Raw genomic sequence first — 26,901 nt, forward strand, 5'->3', positions numbered from 1 at the left:
TTACCAGACATTCAAGAAGCAATTTGGCTGAAATTGAGAAGGTCTCAGATTTCAAAGGCTTTGTGCTTACAGGGGGCCCAATCCTGCACCTAGGATAGTCAGTGAGATTTTATCATTAACCTCTATGAGCAACTTTAGCATAAGTGGGATGGACTTGTGGTTTACATATACCCCTTCCACAAATGTCCAGGATGCTGGTGCCACAGCACTGGCTGTGAACTATACATCACAGCAAGAAGCACTGTGTCAGCCCTCAGACCCCAGTCATAACAGCACTATGATAACCTAGACATCGGGAGATGAACCACTGGCATAAAGGAAAGAGAGAGAGAATCAGAGCTGGACTAATAGCTGGGCTGCTTTACAATATTAAGATTTAAATATTCTCCTGAACTGTTGAGGAAACCCAAAGGCAACTCACCTGTGGGAATGCATGGGGACCAGAGAGTGAAATGGATTTTATAGAAAATGAAAACTGAGCAGCCTAGTTATCTGCCAGGGTTGAGAAATAGACAAATACAGACAAACAGCTTCAGGGATAATCATTGTTCCAATTCTCTCAGTTTTTACCATCCCAAGGTAGTATCAGTAACCCAGGTGAGGATAACAGGATTCTGATCTTGCTTGCATCCCTTTAAATCTGGAGTTTTCTTGCCCACTCCTTTGACTTACTATAACTAGCCAGAGAACAAGGTGGATGAGGTAATATATTTTGCTGAACCCACCTTTGTCTCTCTAATATCCTGGGACTGACATGGCTACAACACTTCACATAACTAACCAGTGCATTTGATTTCACATAACACATTCCCCTTAGGAAGAATCTGACTGGGTGATGAGAAGGTTAAGGACTTACCATCCCCTCCTGCATACTGATTCAGCTTTGTGTCATCTGTAAGAGGGAAATAAAAGCAAGAAAAGGGTAGGAAAGTTAGTAGACCCTTATGGGGCTCTTCATTCTATACACCACTGCACCCCATATCAAGTTCTACACCTAAAATATGCCTCTTTGTATTGCCCTGTTACAGTTAAGAGTAGTTTTGCCTCGTTCATTTTGGTGGGGGAAAAAACACCCAGAAAACAAGACAAGACAATAGTGAAATTTCAGGAGTTTTGTTTACAGTCTCATTCAGTGCCTGTGCAATTGAAGCACAAAGTTCTTAATGAATCTCTCCTTAAATAAGCACTCTCAGCATGGAAGCACTGTGTGGGGTAATGAACGTATAAAGGATTGGGCCCTATGTTTGTGTGTGATGTGCAATCACACTCTTTGGCTAGGAGTGGATAGGAATGGCAAAGGTAGGTTGATTCATGAGTGTGTGCATACACATAATTCCCCAAAAGCCTAGATCTGGAAAATTCAGACCCGAATGAGGTCATCACTTTTAAGACTCTCTTTATATTCAATCTATGCCATTTACTGCAACATGTCAGTATATGTTGCTAGCTCTCAGCTCACTCGTATAGGTAAGGCAAGGATGTTAACCCAGAGCCCACTCCATGGGGGGCCAGAAATCCAATTCCACCTATTCTCTGCCTGGAAGGTAACACCATACAGATTATAGGAGGCTCCCTGTCTAACATGAGCACCTGTGAGACAGTCCAGCAAAAATCCTGACCCAGATTTCTTTGCTGCTTAGCTTGGACTCCGTCTACCCCAGGCACTGAAATAAATGACAGGAGGCCAGCTAGTCAGCTGCATTCACATAGGTCTCCACTGAACAAAGCCAGGCTGGGTGGGGAAGATGCAAAGGGGTGGATCCTGTTTTGCTTTGCTTCTCCAGATAAAATTTGCTGCCTCACACAGCTGGCTGCTTGTTTCTGTCCAAGATTATAAATTAATCTCATGCTTGAATGTGTCACAAAAAGCCTCTTGTTCTTCTTCCAAGATTCAACCGTGAGTTGGAAAATCATCTCGGTTGTGGTGTTTTTTCCCCCTTCCCTTAATTGCTCTTTTCAAAGTTGATCCATCAGCCATGCACTCTCCACGCCTCCCATTCTCCATTGCTCAAGGACAATTACTCATGTTCCTTTCTATTTATTCTAATCAGTGTTTTGCGTGAGGGACTATTAAACAGTGAAATTGAAGTGATACCTGCTATTAGGATTGGAGGACACGGCCCATGTGTTAATAGGATTAACAGGCAATAGAACAGGGGTGTCCCAAGGGACTCCGGGTCTTTACTTGGGGCTTCTTATACCAGAGAGAATTCCAGTCTTGGACCAGATGGTAATGCACATGCCTATGGGTTTATTACCCACAATGTGATGGCACCACCAGCCATGGGTCATCAGTCGGGATCGAACTGGGGATCTCTACTGCTTGAGCTAAAGGATAAAGTCCAACAGGGTCCTTAACCTTTTTTATGGACCAGCCATTAGAAGGAGACAAAGACCCACACTGTGGTCTGGTGGGTTACACCAAAGGGAGGTTTTGGAGAAGAGTTTAAATCAAAGCCCCAGGCCCAAACAGTCCCCAAACTAGGAGAACACTTGGATCAAGATGGTGAGGAACTCTGTGGCTCCATGTCTAGAGAAGCTGGGCCATGTTCAGAGATGAGTCTAGCATAACTTGCACTTTTTTCCAGCCCTATCAAATGATGCATGTTACACCAGCTTGCTGTGCCTGGTTGCCCCTCACACAGGGGATACCATGATAGGAGAGCCTTATGGCTCCTCTATAATCATGTTATGCCACCAGTGCAAGGCGGCTGCAATGCAGCTGTGAATTCCCCTCCATGGGGAGGTCTCACCTATGCTACCTTCTAGATCACACTGAATCTCTCCCCTCTCTAGTCTCATCTTCCTTTTCTCTGCCCCACTCCTCCTCTCCTTGTGCCTAGAGCCAAAGGATTGGGTAGCCAGGAATGTTAACTACATTCTCTTGGCTATGACTTCATTTCACTAGGCCTTGGAGGGAAAGATCTCTCCAGGGACAGACATATGGGGCAATGTGCCCGGAGAGCATTGCTACTGCTTTCCCTTTAGCCCTCCCCTACCCTAGCTGTTCACCCTGTTCCCAGCTGCCAGTACCTTCCGTGGTGAGGCTGCCAATTAAAAGAGAGGAGGTAGTGACATCTTCATCAAATGACGTGAAGGGGCTGTATGGGGACGGTGAGTAGTGGTCGCTCTCTGCCCAATCCTCACAGGTCCTCTCGTCCGACTGAAAAGACAAATGGAGAAAGGCTACTATTCCCAGCAATCTTCCAGCAAGAGGACCTCTTTGTGCCTAAATCAACCCAGTCAGAAAACTGGGCACAAAGCAGTGACTTTGGGGGTGTTGGGAGGGGGGAAACCAACAAGAAGTATCACCAGAGCTGATCTTTCTGAGGCAAACAGATTCATTCAGGCAGTGTAGAGATAATTATACTAACTAGGATTAAAACTGCAAGGGCTAAACATCTTCATGCTTCAGGGTGGATAATAAGCATGCTCCAGAGGATCAGGAAGAAATTTCCCCAATGGGATTGCACCTTCAGGTGCTTTATGGAGGCTTTTCACCTTTCTCTGAAGCATCCAGCACTGGCCAATGCCAGAGACAGGACACCCCAGATTAGAAGGACTACTGGTGTCTTCCAGTATAGCAAGAAGGTGGGATACCAGATTACATGAGCCATCGATCATTTCTCTAAGGCAGGGACGTGAGATACTGAACAAAATGGATCACTGTTTCTAGTGCAGCAGGGAGGGACGACACCAGACTAGATGGACCATTGGTCTGTTCCAAAATGGCAGTCCTTATGTGCTTAGGGACCATGCAGAGCTCGTAATGAGTCTTCATCTCTGGAGGGATGGGACATATGCCGTTGTCTGAATCTCTTTTCCTTTGTTCTGTGTCATGCAACTCAACCCTTTCTCTGTCTCAGGAACCAAATGGCTACAAACAGATCTGAGAACCAATTGTCCTAGCGGGAATTCCAGAGGCAGCCAAATCTCTCACCATAGGAGAGAGAGGTAGAGTAACCTGTGAGCAGAATCCACCTTTTCTGGGGGCCACTGACATCATTCCACTGTCAGCCCAATGGAAATAACCCTTCCCTCGATCTCACCTCTTGGCCACAGCCATGTGATAGCCACTCCTCACGGTATCGATCAAACCCACTGGAGCATCTACGGAGAGAAGGGATGTTACTCAGTGATGGATGCATTCTCTTCTAGACACAGCTAGCAAAGGCAGCTGGGGTTAAAGCCGTAATGGTCATGTGGCCACCTTATGTGGGTGGCATTGCTTATTTCACATGTATAGTGGTAATCAGTTGAGAATCCCAGATGCTACCACGACGGGCACCATGTATAGATAATTGGACAAATACATATCCAAAATGAGCCAACTGCAGAGGACTGGAAAGATCAGATAGAAGGGGGTCCCCATGGACATTGGGATTCCAACACAGCTGTGCTGGAAGGACCCAAACTTTCCTCTTTGTGGAAGACAGAGAGAGGCAGAGAAGTAGGACTCTCTCTCTATATATATAGTGAGTTTGAATTTCCATCCTCTGGACTCTGCCAGGGGAAGGCCATGAACTCCACAGTGTGTTTTTTCCAGCAACATCTGCACAGGAAAAGCAACATATAATAATAATACTACTATACAGCACCAAGAAAACACCAGTTTGAGAAATCTCTGCAAAAACAGAGGGAACTGAGCAGAACTCTGTCCTTAGGAAGGTTTCAGGGGATCACTGAATGGTGAATCAAGGGCTCAGCCAATACAAGGCACCCACCCAACTACAAGCAAGCTGAGCAGAAGGGGGCCTCTGGGGAATTCAGGTCCCACAGAGTTCCTAAGATCCACTGTGCTGAAATGTTGCTCCTGTGGAAATTAGGAGCTCAGCAAGAGCAAAGATTCAGTCTGTACTAGCCAAGGGACAGATGAAGAAGCAGTATGGTCTTGTGGTTAAAGCACTAGACTAGGACTTAGGTGGCACAGTTCAATTTGTGGATGTGCTACCAGCTTCCTGTGTGACGGTGGGCAAGTCACAGCAGGTGGGATCTTTCAAAGAGGATGAGTCCCTTTTGGAAGTCAATGAGATAGTGGCCGACTAGCTTAGGTCCTCTTGACAATCCCACCCTAAATCTTTCCACGCTTCAGCTTCCCCGCATTTCTCCCAGCCTTTGACTGTCTTGTCTATTTAGATTGTAAGCTCTTAGTGGGCCAATATGCATGTATGGTCCTGGGGAGAAATGCGTCTCAACCAGGGCTTCTAGGTGTTACTGTAATACAAATAACAACAGCACAACCGAGTTTCAGTGAACTGGGGGTTGGAAGACCAGAGTTGCCTGCAACAATAATTAGAGATGGACTGCAAAAGGATTGCCATGAGCATCAGGGTTTCAGACCAGCCAGGACCCAGACCTGATCTGCCTTAGTTTGGGTTTTAGAATCATAGATTATTAGGGTTGGAAGGGGTTTTGTTTTTACAGCCAGCTTTACCCATCTTTCTCACTGGTAATAACAGAAGATTTTCTCCTCTGAAGCCACTGACTGGGTGATGGTCATTTCAGAAGGAAATCCCATGGCTACGGGTTATGCTTCGGCCTGAGCCCAGCGGGAGGCAATGAATTGAGGATTGATGTCTGCCTAGTATGTTAGCTTGAGGGAGTGGGTCAGGGCCATTCACTGCCCCAGCTGTGTCGCACAGGTTTGCTTGTGCCTGGAGATGGCACAAAGAGGAGAAAAGACAGGAGCATGAGCCCTGGAGGACTTTGATATAAAGCAGAGGCAGAAAGGAGGAACACAGCTTCCTGCAGAGCCCTATTCCAATCAGCCCCTCTTCGCCAGGGAGGCAGGACAGAGCCACCTCCTATCTAGGGCGCTATTGGGAGTGGAGAAGAAAAGGGTGCCGGAGGGAATGTTGTCCCTGAGCAGCCGGGCATCTCCTTGAACATCACTACACGGAAGCAGCGGATCTGTGTTACTAGGTCCCCTCCCCTGCCACCAGCTCAAAATACATCCTATTTCACTGAAACCTCATTAAACTGCTGCATGTTCCTTATCACCATGCTGGTGAAAGGAGACCCCTATTTAAATCCTGGGATGGCAGGCAGAGCCTAAAGTCACACCTCCTCCCCACCCCAGATGCTGGAGGATCCATGCTGACCACTCTGGAGACTGGAGTCCGCTACTTACCCTCAGGATGAGCACAGCAGTGACAGGCAGGTTCCCCCATCAACATGCCTCACTCCTGACCCAAGGGGACCCTTGGCCCACAACTGTAAGGACCAGAGGGGAGTTCAGCCTCCGTGACCCATTCACCCTCCACATGTCCCTCCATCTGAAACCTAAAGTTAGCCCTGGGAAGCTCCCCTCCTTCCCTCACTGGCCTCTCTCTGCTGCTTGGAATCAGAGAAATGTAGGTCTGGAAGGGAATCTGAGAGGTCATCTAGTCCCGCCCACTCCCTGCGGTGAGGCAAGATCAAGTATAGCCCATCCCTGGCAGGAGTTTGTCTGGCCTGTTCTTAAAAACAGGGGAGGGCCAGGAAGACGGCAGCCCCTGTCCACAGAAGGCCGCCTGGGTCATAGAGCAGCAGGACTGGCAGGCAGAACTGCCTCATGCAGTAGAGCTGGGAGCTCTGCATTCACCCCTGGTCATGCCTGCTGAAGCTGCCAGCAAGGGGCCCTGTCAGTGCCAGTTACAGTGGTGGGGTGTTTTTTGTGATGGGCAGCCCCGACCCCTTCCTCCCCCAGGCTGAATTCCTTTTTCACACGTTGCTCTCAGCTAATCTGTACTGGAGATGGGCCGGAGCCACAAAGTCCAGATGGAGAGCTGGGTGGGGTTGGATCCAGGGGCCCAGTTTGGCTCTGGATCCAGGTTAGGATTCCAAGCCCATCCCAGTTGCTTCGGGGTGTAAGATCCATGGGGTTGCTTAGGCCCATGGCAAAGTTAGAGGCCAACGGTCCAGCACTGTGGAAGCTACTCTGGATCGGGACACCACTGAAAGGAGAAGGCGGACAGAAAAAAGAGACAATATTTGACTCCAGGCTGGTATCCTGCTAATGAAGAGCAGACAGAAAAAAAGTAGGGGCTGGCCTGTCAGGCAGCCCTCTCAGATTCCTCCACTGACCTCCTCCCCAGTTGGTAAATGGCATGTATTTTTCCCCAACTGAGCACTACTAAGACCAGATTTCCAGAAGTACCTAGCACCCATAAATCCAACTGAAACCAATGAGAGTTGCAGGCTCTCAGGACCTCTGTACTTTGTGCTAGATTCAGTTGCTCCCATCCACACTAGCAGGACAACTGTTTGCAATACTAGCTCATGGAAGGGGGACCGAAAGAAGGGGGACTTCCCTAATGGACATCTCACATGAAATGGGGTAGTGTTTCCAGCATAGACACAGCCCAAGATTAATAGATATTCTGATCCGCTAGTCTGCCTTCCTGTATAAAACAGGCCAGAGAACCTCACCCAGTGATTCCTGCATCCAGCTCATAACTTCTGGCTGAGCAAGAGCAGACCTTTCAGAAAGACATCCAGTCTTGATTTAAAGACTTCAAGTGATGGGGAATCAACCAGGGTCCTAAATAAGTCGTCCCAATGGTTAATTACACTCACTGTCAAAAATATGCATCTTATTTCTAGTCTGAACTTGTCTAGCTTCAGCTTCTGGCCATTGGATCTCCTTCTGCCTTTGTCTGCCAGATTAAAGAGCCCTCTACTATCAGCAATGTCAAGTATTTGTAGACAGTGATCAAGTCATCTCTTACCCTTAAGATCTGGATCACATTAGCACCTTCCTAACAAGAGCCACGTACAAACTCTAAAAAGATGCTGACACTGTTACAGGTCTCCGTTTAGATTAGGCCCAAGGTTGCAACTTTCTCTTCCAGCTGCAGAAGCACAAGCACAACTAGGACCCAGAGAGGAAACCCATCTGAGCTACCTCTGCAGGACATGACACCAGCTGCAGTTGAAAGTCAGCTCCGAGGTCACGCACACGTCACAGCTCTGATGCTGGAGACAGGCTGCAAGAAAAAGAAGAAATGGGCCAGCAAGACACTATCATCAGGAGGATCGGTTACAAGGGAGCATATACTCAAAGCTGGGAGGGGGTGTGGCCAAAAGAGACCGTTGACACATGAGCCTTTGCTCTGACTTCAGGCTGCCAAGAGCTTGGAAGTCAAGTCAGCATCTTCCTAGCAGGAATGGGATGATAATATTTCAGCAAGGGACTCCCACCCAACTTAGCCTGAGATAAAACCAATCCCAGGCCTATGCTGTTTCCTATTTAGACACAGAACCAAGGAGGGAGGGAACACAAACCAATTAAACTTCAGTTGTTGAGAGAGTCATTCACTTGTCATGGTCTCTGGGAAGGATGGTTTAACAGCATCCATCTTCTACCAGAAGCTGGCAAAGCATCCCAGCCTTCCCTTCGGCTGCAGAGTTTTAACAAGGCCACCCCGGCAGGCCCATCCATCCAGCGCATCATGGCACACTCCAGAGTTTAACCTTGGTTTAATACTTTACAGCACCAAGCACACATTTGGCTCTGCATTCATCCTCTTCTGAGCCCCACATACCTCTCCCAGCGCACCTCTGTCCTAACTGCCAGCCCCACAGCTACTCCAGCCCTGGGCTTCCCACACTCACAGCTCTGCCAAAGCCCCTCAATTCTGATCCACAGCTCCCCTGCTCCCTGCCCTACACTCCTCTGACACGCCTCAATTCTGACCTCCAACCCCACCCCCACACTCAGCTTTCCAGTCCTGGTCTTCTTAACAGAGAACATGAACTTACACTGCAGTGGGGACAAGTGTCACAGCCCTGCCACGCTCATTCCACTTGTGGCCTAAATAGGACTGAAACTCACATCTCCAGGAGGGAATCTAGTACTTTCCCATCAGCTCTCAACTCCCCCAGCTGCCAGGGGAAAACAAAGCAGCTAGTCTTAGGATTTTTTTTTTTTTAAAATCACAGAATCCTTATTTATGATTTGCTTTGCAGTAGCTCTGCCTGCTGTTAAGATGGTTATAAAATACCCAGGGGATGCTGTTTAAATGCATAACCTTGGCATACTCAGGACAGATTTATTCTCTGCCTGGTATTTATGTACTGCATGACAACTCTTCCTGTGCGTGAGTGTCCTTGATCCTTGCCTGCCAAATGAATCTATTTAACAGGATTGTTCGTGAATATCACGGGGGGAGGGCTGATTATTTGTTTGAGGAGCATGCTCCACCTTGCTTTGAAAGGGTCTCGGGAACTAGGCTGCAATGTTTAGAATCATTATCTGCAAGGGCAGGGGAGCCAGATGGCCTGGAAGAGGAGTTGCTTCATACACTAACCTTTCTTTCCCTTCTCTCCAGAGCTGGCGTTCAAATACAGACTGGCATCACAGGCACACTGAATCCATGTCTACACTACAGCATAGTTGTGTTGGTCAGGGGTGTGAAGAGGTGGGATCCCTGACCAACACAGCCTTGCTTGCAAAGGCCCCTGATGTAGATGTAGTTATACTGGCAAAACTGAGCTTGTACCAGTTTAGCTTGCTAAAGAGGGAGCTGGAATAAGCTATACCAGCAAAAGCTGCATCCACACCAGGAGAGCAATAAGGCGGGATCGGCAAAACATTCCTACTGTAGATATGGCCTAGGCTGCTGGGTCTCAGCTCTTGTGAATGTCTGTCCGAGTCACACTGCCAACACAAACTGGTGTGACTGGCCCGGCTGGAATGAGAATAGCAGGGGTGCTGCAAACTGAGATGGACAGGCATCAACAGTGCTCATGGGCTGGGGTCCCCAGCGATTGGAGTAGCAGGGGGTGGGGGTGCTGCAGCTCAGGGTAAGATGTGAAGGTTAGGAAAGAGAAGCATTGGCAGAGCTAGGTGGGAGGGATGGGACTGCATAACAAGGTTGGGAGGGGCATGGGATTGCAGCTTGGGATCACGGTACATAAGAACGGGGGAAGCTGGCATTGTGTCTGTTGTTCTCACTCACTTCAGGACTGCAAAACTAGTCAGAGGGTGTGTTATTGGTGCCCCCAGATTTATCCCTTCACCCATTCCCACACCACGGCAGCCTTGCTGCCATCCACTCCCCATCTCTGCTACAAAGCAGCTCCAGTGGTGCTAGGCATTTGGGAACTGCTATGGGGTGGGACCAAATCCAGGCAGCAACTGCAGCTCCATAAACACAGAGGTCATCAGGCATCAAATCCGGGATCTTCAACCCCAAAATATAGGCCTGTGGCTGTAACCAAAAGAGTTGTCTAGCAGACACGCAGTAGACAGCATATGACTCACTGGGAAGTGGGGTGAATTCCACTGCTGATACGCTAGTGACCTTGCTGGTGTCCAGCTCCACTCGGTGGTACTCGTAGATCGCCCTGCGGCGAGACTCTGCAACAGCAAGGGGCTGCATCAGACAGAGGCACAAGCCCATTGTACCCCACCTGCTCCCCATTCCCCAACCCACATGGGCTTGGGTGCTGACCTGTGGGGTGGTGAAGGGACTCAAAGAACCTGGGCTCATTCTGGGAATCACGTCAGGGATGGGGAAAGGTCCCCGAATCCCTGGGGTAGGGAGTGGCAAATTCCTAGCTGAAATGCTAAGGTTGGCAGCTGAGCCCCAGGGCCATCACTGCAGGAGATAATAGTGCACAGATGCTGGGAGGGGAGTGGGGAAGAGAGGGATGCTGGGAGGGAGGCCAAAGGAGGAGTGCTGGTAGAGGGGCAAGGGGTGTCCCCCTTCTCTATGTTTTCCCTGCTTCACATTGGGAGGAGTTTGGAGCTGTCTGTCCTGCCTCCATCCTCCCCGACCCCTACATACTCCTGAAACCAACATGATCTGGCTCTGCATCTTTCTCAGGAAACCTGGGGCGCAACAACTCATGACTCCAAGCCTCCCCCACACTCATATCTCTCCTTTGCAGGAGGCGCCTGCTCCGGGCTCCCCAGCCTCCTGTTTCCTATCCCAACATGCTTCCAATGCTGCTTGTCCCCTGCTCCCTTCACTCTGCCTTTTCGCCTCCCCTTGCCTCAGTCTAGCAGCCAGAGCAGGGAGGTCCAGAACCCAGGACTCATCGGGTCTCTCCCTGGCTCTCCCACTGACTGGCTGTGTGACCTCGGCCAAGTCACTTTACCTCTCTGGGCTTGTGGCTGACCCTCCCTCCATCCAACTGTGTGCCTGGCTCATATTCACTGTACGTACAGAGCTTGGAGACTCTTGGATAAGCAGGGCACAATGCTTCTCTTCCACCTCCTCCTTCCAGCTCCACACTGCCCCTCCCATCCCTGCTAGGTCCACACCAGCCTGGGGGCCTTGCAGGCAGGTGGGAAGCAGGGGCATGGTCCCAGTCCACAGTGTGAACCCAGCTGGGGGAAGGCAGGAAGCAGGAGAGGCATGATGCAGGCCTGTTGAGGTTTTAAACGGGTAATAAATGAGGACCATATGGCCAGTTCCATAAATAAGCAACAGCAACCGCAGCGGGTGTAGCACAACCTTCCCAGGGACACAGGGAGAGCATGGTCAAGTTTCTCATTACAAGAGAGAAAGATGAGAGAGAGGCTGAAACAGCCCTTTACACACACACACACACTGCATTGACAGGTTCACACAACACATGACAACATGCATGCAACATGCATACTGCAACCACACGCAGCTAGCACGATAGGTACAGGCAACACACAGCACATGTGAAAACATGCATGCAACACAGACAGCACATGTGACAACATGCAGGCAACACAGACTGTGCAGTCAGCTCACATAGCAGTGCAAAGCCAGTCGGCTCTCTTTCTTGATCATATGAAGGAAGAAAGTTCTCCTCTTCCAGCAGCGAGGCCCTTGGGATACTAGCATCTGAGAGTCATGTGCTGTGGGCACAGGGCCAATAGGACTCCAATGGGTGAGTGATCAGCCCCACTCCACATCTTCCATCCTCCCCCATTTCTTGCCATCGAGTCAGCAAATGCAGCCCCACCAGCAGAGACTCACCGGGAATGTCAGGGGAAGGGTTGAGGAGCATGAAGGCATCGGACAGGCCGGCTTTGACGGGGTGCTGCGTGGCGCTGATCTCCAGGACCGACATGGGGATCTGCAACAGGGAGAGAGAAGGGGCCATGAAACCTTGGGGTTCCCCCCAAGGCTGTGTGCTCAGGACGTGTGTCTCAAGGGGAAGCAGCAGAGTGAAGGGCGATGAAATGACTTAGCTGATGCTCCATTGAGTCTTCTCCCCTCCTATTTCCCTTACACCCCAGAAGCAATTTTGAGGCTGCTGTTTTAGACCAGCCTGGGCCATGCCTAGCCTGGGTTTGCCCATGTGTGTTTGGAGGTGCCCTAGGCCCCTCGGCCAGGCCTTCCAAGGCTCAGTCAACCCCCTTGGGAATAACAAGCCTAGTCGGCCCAGGCACTGCATACAGGACGTTAGGAGCGCATGTGTTGGGCCGTCCTCTGGGTTAACAACAGCAGGGACTGAACTGGCAAACTCCTAAGCTAGGTGCATGAGTCTAGCATCAGTGAAAGAGCCAGGGTCTGTGGGTGGAGATGTTCCAGACTCATACCCTCTGTGGGTCAAGCCCGGGGTGGGGAGTCACATAACACACTGACCAGTGGGTTATACGTACAGACCCCCTTTCTCACAGAGGTTTGCCCTAACCTGGCCCTGCTGTGGAGAAGGAAGACAGCAATTCTCCCTGCTTTGCTTTCCCCCTCCCAGCATGTCCTTTGCTCCCTCCCGTGCCTCTCACTCCAAATCCAGCCCTCCCTCATACCTCCCACTCTATTCCCAGCCCCTCACCCCCTTAATCCTGCCCCATTCACTTCCCCACCAGACCCCCTCATCCTATCCCACGTGCACCATCTTGCCTGTGCTTGGAGATGCTGCTGGGTTGGAGAGACCTTCCTTGTGCTCACTGAGCCCAGCATGACCTGAGGATGCAGCGAGTGTTCTCAGCATGGGGGCAGCTAAGCCATTCGACACTAGCCCAGCCTCCTTTGTCTTTCTTTGGTGGGGTTTAGGTTCTGTATCCCACTCTTCCCATCTGCCCACGGGTGTTACAGAACCTGCAGTAACCACGCCCCAAGTAGCTGGTCCCACTCACCTCCTTGTACCCAAAGACGATTCTCCCTTCGCTGTGCAGAGCAGCCTGGAACGTGAAGCTGCCAACGTCCTCCTTCCCATGAAGATAGACCTTGTCCCACTGCACCACAAACACCGTCCCTGGTGGAGAGAGGAGATGACACAATGGAGCAGAGAGCAGCAGGGATTGCAGGGGTCAATTTCATTCCCTGTGCACATCTGCAACGATCATCCCGTAGGCACTTGCAGAGCCGGTGTACTCGCTGTGACAACCTGGCTGCAGTCACATACATCACACCCCACACAGCACAGCAGCTGCAACAATCACACACACTCCCCATTTGCACACAAACAACCCCAGCCCACAGCCACAACCAAACCTCACACAGCCTGAATCTGTTAACTGGCCACGTCACCTTGAACTGTCCCTTGAAATGCATGTTAACTACTGATGCTAAACAATCTGTTCCACTTTGTATTTAGCGGTGATTGCGTATATTTCCCAGAGGGAAGAAGAGCTCTGCTTGGCTCGGAAGCTCTGCTCTCTCACTAACAGAAGTTGGTCCAATAAAAGTTATTATCTTGTCCCACAACCACACCCACCAGCTCCAGCCACAGACCCTCACCTCTCCCCCCTGCTGGCAGTGCACCACACACATGCAAGCTCACTGTTGCACAACTGATTTGGCCAGAGCCAAACGTTCCTGGAACTCGTGGGAGTCATTTGGGATGGGATGATCAAGTTTTTACTCCCTCCCTTATCTCAATGGTATGGAGGAGATGGCCGTTTCTTTTGCCACATGAGACACTCCAGATCCTCCTCTCCTGAAGTCTGCAGCCCGTTTTTCAGCAGACCCAGGACTGTGCTCCAGATAAACATCCTGATTTTTGGTGCTCGCCAAAGGTGTCTTAAGGTGCACCCAGCTCTATCAGATATACCAGCTCTGCTGCTAATCCTCTGAGCCCGCACACAGGCAGAGACACACTCCCCCCAGGCCACATGTGATACATCACACACGCAAGGATACGTGTCACACACATCGCACATAGAGGGACACAGACAGACAGATCCCATGGACCGACATGTCACTCAGAGGCATACACATGACACACAGAGACAGACATGTCGAACAGATGGACACACGTCAGACACAGAGATGCCCATTGACACAAAACATGGATGCACAGAGACACATCACACACATATGGACATACGTTTCTCTCTCTTTCACACACACACACACACACACACACACACACACACACTCACTCTCTCTCTCCACAGCCTCAAAGCAGGGGCATAAATTCAGCACTTATGTGAATTCCCAAGTCAGGCCTGTTTCTGAGGTCCTGCATGCAGCACTGTTTGTGTACCCAGTTGAGATGCCAGAGGCCAAAGCAGTACCAGGCCCTGTATGTTATGTTCTCAGCACCTTGCCCCCTGGACACTCCTGGCTGCTGATTCAGCTGGTTCCTCTCCCCTGCCTTGCAAGGAAGAGCGCTGCCCGATGATCTCGGAATTCCTGGTGCGCGTGCGGAGAAGCAGCCAAGGTCCAGGGGGCTCTGTGCATTGTGTGTGGCAGCGGGGCTGTGCAAAGGGCCTAGCGGGCCAGGGGAAGTGGCTCACCGTTGTCGAAGTACTTGATGGTGGAGTTGCGGGAGTAGCTGGGGTTGAAGTTGGCCATCAGGGGCGCAATGTATTGGGTGGCCGTGAGCATGCGGTGAATGACATCCCCCATGAAGATGAAACCTGGAGCGACAGCAAGGGAAGGCAATTTATGTGCCCATCCCCTCCCCCACACCCCACTGCCCTAGGACACCCGCTACCAGCTTCTCCCCCACCCCTTACCCTCGATGTCCCCCCACCACTGCCCTTGACTAGAGCTGGGCATGAACTGAAGTACACTGGACCTGGGCAGTTTGGATCCCAGGTTCTGGCTCAGGTGTCATGATACCATTCAGCACTAATTAGAGAAGATGGACTTGATCTCATAAGCCCCTGTGATGTGGGAGTGAGCTCCATTTTACAGTGGGGTAAACTGAGGCACAGAGAGCAGAAGAGACTTGCCCAAGGCCATCCCACACATCAGTGGCAAAGCTGGGATTAGGATGTGGGAGGGGAGGCTGGTTAGAGACACCCATGTTACCCCACTAGGCAACACTGCCTCTCCAGCTGATGCTGCCTGTCAGCACACCCAGGCAAGCTAAGTAAATGTGGCCTCACGAGGCCTCACTCACCTCCTGTTGCTATGGTGATCTGCCGCAGGTGATGGCCATAGAAGGGGAAGTCGAAGGACAGGATGACTCTCTGTGGAAGACAGACAGGGACGACAGCATCAGTGAGGGAGCCGCACTGGGAAGTGCCACGTCTGACCATGGGCATCTGGGAGGGGCAGGTGGTGCTGCTCCCAGGGAGATGGGTTAAAGCAGAGGGGATGCAGGGGCACACAGCACTAGAGGGCAGTGTACTTTCCTTCCAAGACATGCTGCGCCCTGCCCGGGGTATCCATGCCCATCTGGCATAGACTCTGGGCACAGCCCTTGCTAGGAGGAGAAATGTCAGAAATGGATTCATCTGCCCATTCACAATGGGCTCCAGGAGCGGCCCCTGAGAGGTGGAGAAACACCTGAACTGGAGTCCAGCTGGAGCACAGGCTGCGCCCACTCACATCTCCCCTGATACCCCGACAGGCAAAGCTTGTCTCTAGCCTGTCTCTCCCATGCAGGCACGGGGAGCTGTGGGAAGATCACCACAGCTCCGGCCAAGGTGCTAGTGCCCCAGGTCAGGAAATCCCTGAAAAGAGAGAAGCTGCTGGGGAAACATTCCTGGGTCACTGGCGTGGCACTGTGGCAGATGCCTGATGCAGGGATGGCAGCAGCTAGGCAGAGGGAGGGGGCTCACCGAGGCCTGCCTGTGCATGTTGGACAGGATCCCATGGACTTTCACTTGGCTCCTGTTGGCTTCTGCCACATCGACCCAGAGCTCTTTGGTGCGCGCCTCCCCTGGCCCGTAGAACCGTGACACGTAGTAGCTATGGTTGTCTTCCTGCAGCCACAAAGCATGAAGAGATGGGGTTAGCGGGTGAGGATGACAAGGATTGTGGAGACAGGCCCCAAGGAACAAAATCTGCACCCAGATCTCGAACCAACAGGAGCTCCCAGTTGGATGCTGGAGCAAACCCGGCTAAGGTGATCCTTGGGTGTATAACAGGGGAGTTCCGAGTAGTATCAACGAGGGGATTTTACCTTTGAATACAGCACTGGTGAGACTGACACTGGAATCCTGCATCCAGTTTTAGTGTCCACATTTTAAAAAGATGTTACAAAACTGGAAGGGGTGTGGAAAAGAGCCATGAAAATGAATTGAGAACCAGAGATGCCTCACGCTGAGAGACTTGAAGAGTTAAATTGGTTTAATTTAGCAGAAGGCAGATTGGGAGGTGACCTGCTTACGGCATATATGTACCTTCATGGTGAGAACCTACCGGCTATTAAAAGGCTCTTTGATCTAGTGGAGCAAGGCTGAACAAGAACTGACGGCTGGAAGCTAAAGCCGGACAAATTCAAATTAGAAACAAGGCACAAATTTTTCCCTGAGGGTGATTGACCATCGGAACAAACTCCCAAAGGAAGCGGTAGATTCTCCATCTCTTGATGTCTTCAAATCAACACTGGATGCCTTTCTGGAAGATGCTTTAATCACACACAAGTTATTGGGCTCAATACAGGGGGAACTGGGTGAAATTCTTCTAAGTCTGACCTGTGTTACACAGGAGGTCAGATAAGATGATTTAATGGTTCCTTCTGACCTTAAAATCTATGAACCTCACTCTCCTCTCCCCAAAGCTCAGCTTCCCATATCTATTCCTCACCACAGTCCTGAGGTGTAGGTATTAATATCCCCTTGGTGAAGACAAGGAAACTGAGGCACCCAGAGGCTGCAAGGGGGGAATTGGTGTGGGAAGTGGTATTAGGCCTTGGGAGTTTCTGGCTCCCAGTTCCCTGCACAGTGCATTAGGCCACAGTGATAATAGCATCAGGCAGGCAGCACTGAAGAGGATAACCAAGCATTGTTATTAATCAGACTGTAATTAGAGAGGTCCTTTTATCCAAGGTTCTCAGATAATGAACTAAACTTCATAGCACCGTTGGGAAGTAGATATTGATATAGCCATTTTACAAATTTGGAAACTGAGTCCCAGCAGGTTCAGTGACATGCTCCGAGTCACACAGCATCTCAGTGGCAGAACCCAGAAGTGCTGGCACCCATTCCTTCTGCTCCACACTCCATTCAAGAACTGGGAACATAACTCTAATCACTATTCCACACTTCCCCTCAATGGAATCTTTCTTCATCTCTAGACAGCTGATAAACCTGAGAGGCCTGGGGCATGCTGGAGCTCTGCCAAGAAACCTGATGTGCGAGTCCGACCCGCCTAAAACTGCTGATCATGAATATATCAAACGAAGCACACCCCTGCTGGGCTTGGTGTTTGTAGTTCAGTTACCCAGAGACCTGGCTGTAGCAGGACAATTGCCCACCCATAAAAATGATGGCACCAAAAGGCAGCGTTTTCTGGAGTAGAATGCTGCAGTCATTTAGCAGCCCACAGCATGTACTGGGAGTCCGGACTCCCGGCTTCTGTGGCCAGCTCGGCCATAGTAAAGCTATGCAACCCTTCAGGGGAGACTTTGCAGCAGAACAGGCGGAATAATCTGCCCCCACAGGTGGTGTAATTAATCAGTTGCTCGGCACATGAACCTTGCTGACCCAAAGTCCAGCTGGAAGAAGCCTCTTGTCAGGGAGGCTGCTTCACGCTCTGTGAAACCAGAGGTGTCTTAATTTCAACTGGGAAGATGCCACTCACCCACTCTGAGGCCATGCCAGGGGTTTCACTGATATCAGGGCATGATAGCTGGCAATGAACTAACAGTTCCCCTTTGCAGTCTCTCCTCCTCCCATCCTAGATTCCTCTTTCCCCTGTCACTCCTCCCAGCTACTTCCCCTCCCTAATGGCTCAGATGTCAGCAGCCCTGTCTCTGCCACCAAGTCTGGTCTGATATTCCCCGACAGCGCTGCTCATTGGGGACCCTACTACAGTCTTGCCCTAGCAGCTGCTGATTCCGGGGCCCATGCTTTTCTCCCCACTGTGCCATCTTTTGTGCCTGGGACTAGCCGGGCTATTAGGACAGTCTCCTCTGGGGGCAATGTAGCATCCCCTAGCGGCTACTGGGACAGGAAAGAACACGCACAAAGGCCTGGGTATGTGAGTTCCCTCGCATGACCTGTCTGGCTGGGGCCCGGTGCAGCCTGGAGTCTGGATCCCTTCATCTGGTCTGGGTTGAAGCTTAGGACAAGGCGAGCTGCCTTAAGGCTGCAGCACTCTGCTACTCCCCCCGGCACTGCTCTGCTATCGCACATCACTCCTGCTATCCCAGTCCTGGGCTCTCTACAGTCCCTGTGTACTGAGTCACTATGCTACGCTCACGCCTGGGGTGCTCTACTGACCACCTCACTCCTGCAGTGCAGCCTCCCACTGCTACTCCAATCTTGTCCCCGCCACAGCTGTGCCACTGCACTCTAGTTCTGGCCTCCTGTTCTCCCTGCCCTGGGATTCCCCCAGCATCTGTCTCATAGGCATTTCTACGTGCTCAACGCTAAACTCTGGCAGCCCCTGCTATTCTAGGCCTGTTCCCCATATAGATCTGCTGACGTCCCCTAACTCTGACCTGCAGCACCTCCAACTATCCATGCCTGGGCACCCCATATGCCTGTCATCCTGCTATTTCAGCTGTCTTTACCGCCATCCCCTTTACCTTGTAACTGGGCACAACGGAGGGCTGTAGAATTTGCAAGCAGCAGAAAAGCAAAGGAAATAAAATCTGTAACTCAAAACAATTAACAGTGTCCCTGTAAATGGCAGGAGAAAACCACTCCTGACTTGAATGGTCTGGTATATTTCCCAGAGAGCCTTCTGTAGCTCTGCAAGACGTGGAGAGGAACACGGCAGAAACTCGATTAAAATCAGCTAATGCAGTTTTTCATGCTTCAGCAAAACTCCAGCAAAATGGTCTCACTTCCTTTACAAAAAACCCCAAAACCGAACAAAACCACCCTCATCATTATGTGAAACGCTCCCCTAGCCCTTTCCTTGTGAACTAGATTAGCCCTTCGTTCCTCTCCAGTGCCTGCCACCCAGCAGCTCAAAGTGATTTGTGAGCATGATCAAAGCCTCGCAGCATCCTCATCTTCATCTTACAGGTGGGGAAACTGAGGAACAGAGCAGGGAAATGACTTGCCCACAGTAGGTCAGTGACATAGCCCAGATTTGAGTTCTAACCATCATAAAACATAATCTCTCTCTGTTCCGGTAACCCACTCACCTCTGCTCTTGAGCCTGTTGAAGTCAATGGAAAGACAGGGGCCAGTTGGACACATGGTGATCTTACTGGTTTTATTACAGTAGCCCCTAGAGGTTGCTACCAAGATCAGGGCTCCACATACTGGAAGGCAGCCCCTGCCCTGAAGAGCTTACAAATAGACAAGACAGACAAAGGGTGGTAGGGGAAACTGAGGCATAGAGCAGTGGTGTGACCTGCCAAAGATCACGCAGGAGAGATACTGGCAGAATTGGGAATAGAATCCAGGTGTCCTGCCTCTAAGCCACTGCACCACACTGCTGATCTTGCCCTGCTTTTGCTAGCAATCAGGTTGTCTCGCAGCCTAGCACAGAGCAAGAGAAATGTACAGCTGCTCCTATCTAACCCCAGCACCATCACACAATAGCAAATGAAAAGCAACGTAATTAAAATATCCTAATGCAACATGCAGGTAACCTGTGGAACTCCTTGCTGCAGGATATCAGTGAGGTAAACAGTTGAGCAGGAGGAGTGGAAGTTAATGTGAATGAGAATTGCATCGGAGCAACACTCGCAAGGAGTACAGCAACCAGGGATATAAGCTCTTGGTGGATGAGATGGTTATCAGGTCGGGGAGGGAAGAATTCTCCCAGTGTGGGAGATGCTGAGGAGTTCTGAATATGACCATCACCGGAGTAATCTTAGCACAATGGGGAGCACGGTACAATTGTGGGACGAAAAATATGTCTCCCTTTGGAGCCTTTGTCAGAGACCAGACTAGATGGATTATTAGTCTGCCAGGTAACGCTTGGGATCCTAAACCTTAAAATAACCTCCACACACAGAGCCTGTTTTAGGGGCAGGCAAGCAGGATGGTTAGCTTGGGTGCCAACTTCCTGGGAGGTGGCACACCGCTGTGCCTTTTGTAGGGGGGTGGTTTTTTGCTCTGCTGATTGGCTGCCCATTGTGTGTGGGCGGGGGGGTTGTTTTTGGCTCAACCATTCCAGGTGTAGGGGTATGCACCAAAAACATTTTCCATCCTGGCAGGCAAAATGCCTAGGGCTGGCCCTACCTGCATATGCGCATGGACACACACACACGGCTAGGTCATCAATGTCTATCCGCGTAGCCCACCCGATTTGCTCTGAGGGCCAGATCCCCAGCTGGCATGAATCAAGGTAGCTCCAGTGCGCTCATCACCAACTTACGTCAGCTCAGTATCTGGCCCTCAACACGCACCAGCAGATCACCCCAGCGTTCTGCAGCAGAGAGAGGGGAAAGCCGCTGCCTCAAAGGTGCCAACATTTGCTTGTCGGGTGGATTTATCCAGAGTAACTGGAAGCAGAATCCTCCTCTCACTCACCCTCTCAGTTGGGAGACACCCTGGATTCCCAGGCTGGATTCAGCCATTGATCCAGGACTCCGTGATCTGGTGGATGGTTTTTATCTTGACAGTGGGCCAGGAGCTAAACTCCTTGTACCAGCATAAATCCAGAGTAACCCCCACTAGCCTTAAATGCAGATTTATGCCAATGTAAACTGGGATCCCAGCCAACTTGACCATTCCTTTAAGAGGCCGCCTTGTCAACAAGATAGGGGGTAGAAAATGGCTTCCCTCTCTCTTTGGGTGGGGCAAGCTTCATGCATCTCCGTCGCCAAAATCGCTGGGCTTTGGTCTTTCACACACCACAGCACCCAGGGGACACTGTGTTCCGAGCAAGGCTGTGGAGGCGGGCGGAGGAATCCAGAGGTGACCCTGCTCCAAAGGGCTCATTTTACCCCCAGGGATGTTCGACTGCGTAAGCAGGAGGAAGGAGAAGGGGCCAAATGAGTCCTTATAGCCCCCGCTCTGCTGCCCTCATCCTTTCCAATGTGTTCCCAATAAAACTGGGAAAAAAATATAAACAGCCAACATGGGGATGGGAGCTGGCAGCGGCTGTGCTGAGTTCTCAGCCATCCTCATGACCTCATCTCTGAATCATTATTATGTCCCAATCCGTCACCTTGCTTTGGTTACAGCAGGAATTAAAGAGGAGAACTTTTGGATGCACAAATAAGCACGGGGTTAAAAAAAGGATGCGGGGGGCAGGGATGTTAAACAAGATCATAAAGCGAGGTCCTTTAAGGAGAGGAGCCGCAGCTAGTAAATTTCTCCCTTATTTTGCACTGGGGTCACTGCTTTGGAAGGGGGATTATCAAGATCAGAGGCATTTTCCCCCTGCTGCTTCTCTCTGTCTGATCGAAGAGAAGAAAGGATTGTTCTTATGGTTAAAGCTCAGGATGGGGGAAGAGGGGTTTGGTCAGGACTTGTAGGTTCTATTCCCATCGCTGCCACTAACAGTGTGGCCTTGGGCAAGTCACTTCCCCTTCTTTGTGCCTCAGTTTCTCCCTTGTTTATAACGGGAGATAACTCAGCCCCAGACTGTGCTGCAAAGCTAATTAACATTTGTCATTTAAGGGCCTTGGATGGAAGATGCTAATTTGAAAAGAAAGGAAAAACTGCAACTTTTCCATGGCTTCCGAGGATTTTTTGTTGCCACTACATGGACCAGAGCCACCTGGAACTTTGCAGGGCTAGAACTCAGATCTTCCTGCTCCAAAAGCCCAAGCCTGAGCTAAAGGAGAATCTCTGCTAGCAGTACAGCATATATGACACACAGATGGACAGTTTCTACTCTGTCCAACAGAGAGAAGTAGGGACACACACTGAGCTGGGTACTGTGGGCAGAACTTCGTTTTGCGGGTGGAGTTTGAAAGAGTGCCTCTACATTTTCACTTCTAATTTGAACCTTTGGCACAGCTGTAGCCAAAACACCATGAGACTGCGCCCCCTCTCCCGAACTCCCTCTCTGGGGCAGCTTTCTGCAGGCCAACCAGGCCCTCTCTGCTGGGGACAATGCCAAGCCTAGTATGTTTGCCCCTCCTGCCAGCTCTGTTTGTGAGAAGGCAGCTCGCAGACCCCTCTCCCATGGACTCAGGCCCTTGTCACTTAGGCTGGTTGGCCAAGATTGAAGCGAAAAACAACCCCGCAGATGGGAGTTCTTAACTCCTAGGCTGCTGGCATTCTATCAGCTGCGTAGTGAATGCTGGGCTGGAACAAGCTTTAGAATGGAGGGGGGAAGGCGGGAGGGGCCCGGCAGAGAGACAGAGAGAGATCATTCACACACAGAGGCAGAATATTACAAACACACGAGATTTTCAGTGCAGTTCTGTGTGCAAAAAAAGCACATTATGGCAGCTGCATGTTCAAATAATCAATTTGCATGCTCGGTTGTGATAATTGCAATTGAGATTATTGCAGATGTGGTTTGTATTATTATTATTAGATATATTTTTGCATATGCAGTTCTGCACTTAGCACTTGAAAGAGCACACCCCTGGTGTGTGAGAGTAGGCAGGGAGAGTGTGTGCCCGTGATCTTTCCTCTCTCTCCTGCAAGTAGAAAGCCACCCCCCTGGCAGTTTAACGCTGAGCATTGCTGAAGTGTTCAGCAGACTGAAAGATGCAAGCACAGGGCTGACTACAGGTCTGTCGCATCTTACGCGCATTTAACATGCGTGATTTCAGCTTTATGCGGTCGGCAAAAACAAAACAAAAAAAGAGAAAAATAACAATTTTAATACTGTACCTGTAGTGTGGGTGATTCTGCCCGCCATTCAACTCAATGTAATTTTGACTATACATGGTTTTCGCTTTATGTGCTAACCGCGGAACAGAACCCCCGCGTAAGATGAGACTCGCCTGTACTACCTGGAGCTCATAACTGCAGTCAGCTGCAACCAGGAACCTTGGGTTCTTCCCAGAAAGACAGAGACAGGATGGAAGGGAGTGGGAGAGACACAGTACAGGCATGGGGAAGACAGACACACCAAAGCAAGAGCCATACAGCAGGAGAGATGGAGAGAGGAAAACAAAACCAGAAGGCGGGAGAGTTCAGAGGAGGAGGAGAAAAATACGTAGGAAGAGACACAGAATAAGGGCAGAAAAGGGGCCTCAGTTTCCCTGAAGGGAGCTGTAATTAGTGATCTGGGCCATGCCAATGAGACATCCACCGGCCTGCCTGCACCCCATCTTGCAGCTGGGCACTGCATGCACCCCCACACCCTGGCAAACACCAGGCCTCCTTCAAGCCCAGCCACCACCGAGTTTGGAAGGCTGTGTATTCCAGCTGGCAGTGTTCACTGCGAGATGCTGAAAGGCTGCCAGGCCCAGCCCACACTACTCTGCTCAGCTCCTGACCAGGGGCCGTGGGCAAGACTGCATGCCACAAGGAGATGCTGATGAGCTCCCCGGCCCTTGCTAATTTGTCTATGCCCTCCCCAGCCCCAATTGCCTACAGACACCATCCCGCAGCCCCAACCCACCCCACGCTGAAATTCTCACCTGGGCCTTTATCTCCTCTGTTATTATGGGCATTACAGATGTGCCTATGGGCCCCAGCTGAAATTGGGTCCCTGTTGTACTGCACGTACCCAGTGAGAGACTGTCCTGGCTTCAAAGAGCTTATGGCCTGAATAGACAAGAGGTGGAACAAAGGAAGCATGTTTATCCTCATTCTACAGGTGGGGAAACGGAGGCCCAGAGCAATTAAGTGACTCTCAGCGGGAGCTTGCAGCAGAGACGGGAACAGACCCCAGGAGTCCTGGGTCTCAGTCTAGAACTGGGAACTGAACCTAGATCAACTATGTCTAGGCCAGTGCTTTAACCACATGACTCTCCTCCCTCTGAAAGCCTCCCAGGAAACTGCTGCCATGTTACCCAGGAGGTACCAACAAGTGCAATCACATCTCCCTCCATATTCAGGCATCCCCATGGTTCCCTGTTCAGTTTCAAATGTAGCTCAAAAGTTACCCTCTCCTTTTGAAACCCTTCCATGCTGACCCTAACAATCATGCCACTAACCTTTCTGCTTCCTTCCCCACTCAACCCCTGCACCTCCACACCATCCATCACCCTCTTCTGATGCAAGAGCCTTCTCCCCCACAGCTCTTGCCTATCACAATAGGTTTGCTTGCAGTAATTTATTCAGCCACTAGGTGTCTGTGTGTTGTATAGAGATCCTAACAGTGTGTGGTCCCTGGTAAACCAGAGACAAGGTTGGAACTCAAGCTGTGTATGTTTCAGTCAGTAGCTGCTTTCTTTAGTAATTGTCTCCTGTTTGGGAATATTTGTCATTCACTATATTAAGACCCTACTGACTGGAACAGCTCCTCTGCCCCTCTGTCATTTCTCCCTGTCATTTCAAATGTTATCTCAAATATTGCTCCTCCTTCAGCTACCCCTTCCTCTTTATCGGTTGCTGTCTCCCTCTCTCTCTGCTGGAATTTAATTCAGTAATTGCATTACAGAATCAAATTCCATTTGTAAGTTTATTTCCTTTTATTGCTTTCTGTTCCTCCAGAGTGCCTACTCCTCGCTTTGGGCGCTTTGACAATCACCCTAACACGCAGAACCAAGGGAAAAAAATAATTCCAACAAATACATAATCAGCTGCCTGTAAAGCGACACAATAACATGCACCCATAATGACAGCAGCAATAATGAGAGCCCATCTGATTGCCTAGGAGCATTAACCCACCTGCTCCCCTAGGGGAACTATGCCACCCAGCCTGAAGAGCAATGTGCCAGGATCCTGGCAGACTAAGGTCAGGAGCAGAGAGTTCTGAAGCTGCTCTCCACCCCCTCCCCCCAACACTTCCATCAGCTCCCACAGGAACATCACCTCTAACTACGGACATACCCTATTGCACTGATTGTAACCCACTCCCTGCCCCGTGTTCCCTCTGTCCCTTGCAGGGAGAAGCCCATCTCTACATGACCTCCAAGAGGAACAGAGGCTCCATGATGTAAGGTTCACATCCATCTCTGCTGCCCAAATGTCTGATCTCGCGGGGCCAGCTATAGATGGACATCCTAGTCCTGAGATTCTGCCCCTGGTCCTCCCAGTGGAGCCATAGCAACCAAGGCACTGGGAGCTGGGGATGGAGAAAAGTCCTGCCACGGACGCATCCCAAAGCCAGGGATGAGCCCAAGTGGCAGAAGGCGCATCCAGATTCCAAACCACCCGGATATTGGGTCTGGGGTCAGCCCAGCATAAAGCCAGGGGGCGATTTGCAAAATCTGGATCTGGATTTTGAAGGCTGGGGTTGTTCAGCCCCCAGGTTTAGATTCAGGGGCCCAATGCCGGTCTGAGTCCCAGCTCTGTCACAGACTCCCGGCATGACCCTGGGCAGATCACTTAACCTCTCTGTGCCTCAGCTCCCCATCTATCCAATGGGGCGGATAGGGCAAATGCACTAGAGATTGGCAGGCTTGGCACTACAGCGATGGGGGGCAGATAAGTAGGTAAGAGCAATAGTGCAAGAAAGGCCCCTCTGGAGCTGCTCTGCCAGGCTCCTCCTCTCCAGCTCGTTCTCTCAGCGCTAGAGAACAGCCCACATCTGCACCCCAGATTCAGATTGCCCAGCCTTTAAGGGGGTCAAAACCTGAGCCCGGATTTTCCGATCCAGCACCCTCTCAGCTCAACAGGTACAGCTGTTTGGCTAGTCCCCCTCTGACCTTTTGGGGTTTTTTGCCTTCGGAAGCCATTTATGAGGCACCCTCCCCCCTTGCTGGCCCCATCAGCCACGAGGAACCCAGCCCCCTGGCAGCACTGCCCTTGTAAAATCCCCCTGGGTTGTTGAAAAAACAAACAAACAAGCCAGTGGAAAATGTGAAGACAACTAAAGGTCTAATGCAAACTCCCTGTGCCCCATTAACCAGGCTTGTGACAGCTCATATATGTGGGCCTCCATCTGGCACGTGCCAGATCTGCCTTAGGGCAGAGTGTGACATGTGGGCATGCTTGGCAGAACACCCCCCCCCCATGGGGGAGGCTGCAGGAGACCAGGAGCCAGGGTGGAGCATGTGGGGGGAAGTGATAAGCACATTCTGATGGGGCTAGAGAGGAAAGTCAAGATTCAGTGACTGTATGTTAGTGCAAATGCAAGGCCATGGCATGTGTGTCTCATGTCACCTGCATCACACGTGTAGCATGTGTCTTCCCTGGAGTATGGTACACAGCACCTGGGAGCCCTACGTCCCTCACATGGTGCTCAAGTACCACGCGGTGCATGGGTTTGTCCTGTGCAATATGCATGGGTCTCTCAAAGAGCCAAGGTACTACAGGGCCTCTATAGGGCAGCCCCATTGAGCCGGACCCCCTATGCGCACCCAGCGCTCCCACTGATTTTACATATCAGGATCAGGCCCCTAGAGAGGGACAGATAAGAGCTCCCAGGGGCTGAGCAAAGAAGGCAGAACAGAGCCTTTCCGCACCAGGATGGGGATCGGGGCCTTTAATGCTCAGACCCAGTACTGCTGGGGAGAGAGACATTCCACAACAGGGATCAGGCCCTTGAAATACACAGGAGCTTGTGGATTTTTATTGCTCTTTAAACACAAAGCCAAACACCCCCACGCCCCCCACATTATCCCGGCCTGAAAAGGCTGAGTCAGCCTGGACTCCACCAGCAG

At 50.8% G+C, this 26,901-nt stretch overlaps 1 protein-coding gene across 5 annotated transcripts in view; it reads right to left on the minus strand.

Annotated features, from left to right (window-relative positions):
• PLXDC1 (plexin domain containing 1) overlaps positions 1-26,901 on the minus strand; it is a 54,191-nt gene that overhangs the window by 13,310 nt on the left and 13,980 nt on the right. For all 5 annotated transcript variants that reach the window (XR_005591641.1, XR_005591639.1, XR_005591642.1 and 2 more), the window contains exons 3-12: positions 15,929-16,072; positions 15,265-15,334; positions 14,654-14,776; positions 13,049-13,167; positions 11,943-12,042; positions 10,247-10,342; positions 7,886-7,967; positions 4,050-4,110; positions 3,034-3,163; positions 857-892 (exon numbers count right to left, since the gene is read on the minus strand). Coding sequence is in view for 1 of the 5 variants with exons in the window: in XM_039516969.1 (XP_039372903.1) it covers positions 857-892; positions 3,034-3,163; positions 4,050-4,110; positions 7,886-7,967; positions 10,247-10,342; positions 11,943-12,042; positions 13,049-13,167; positions 14,654-14,776; positions 15,265-15,334; positions 15,929-16,072 (961 nt within the window). In the remaining 4 variants the exon portion in view is untranslated. The remainder of the gene's footprint in view (positions 1-856; positions 893-3,033; positions 3,164-4,049; positions 4,111-7,885; positions 7,968-10,246; positions 10,343-11,942; positions 12,043-13,048; positions 13,168-14,653; positions 14,777-15,264; positions 15,335-15,928; positions 16,073-26,901) is intronic.

Source organism: Mauremys reevesii, linkage group 27 (assembly GCF_016161935.1).
Source record: "Mauremys reevesii isolate NIE-2019 linkage group 27, ASM1616193v1, whole genome shotgun sequence".
Classification (NCBI taxonomy): Eukaryota; Metazoa; Chordata; order Testudines; family Geoemydidae; genus Mauremys; species Mauremys reevesii.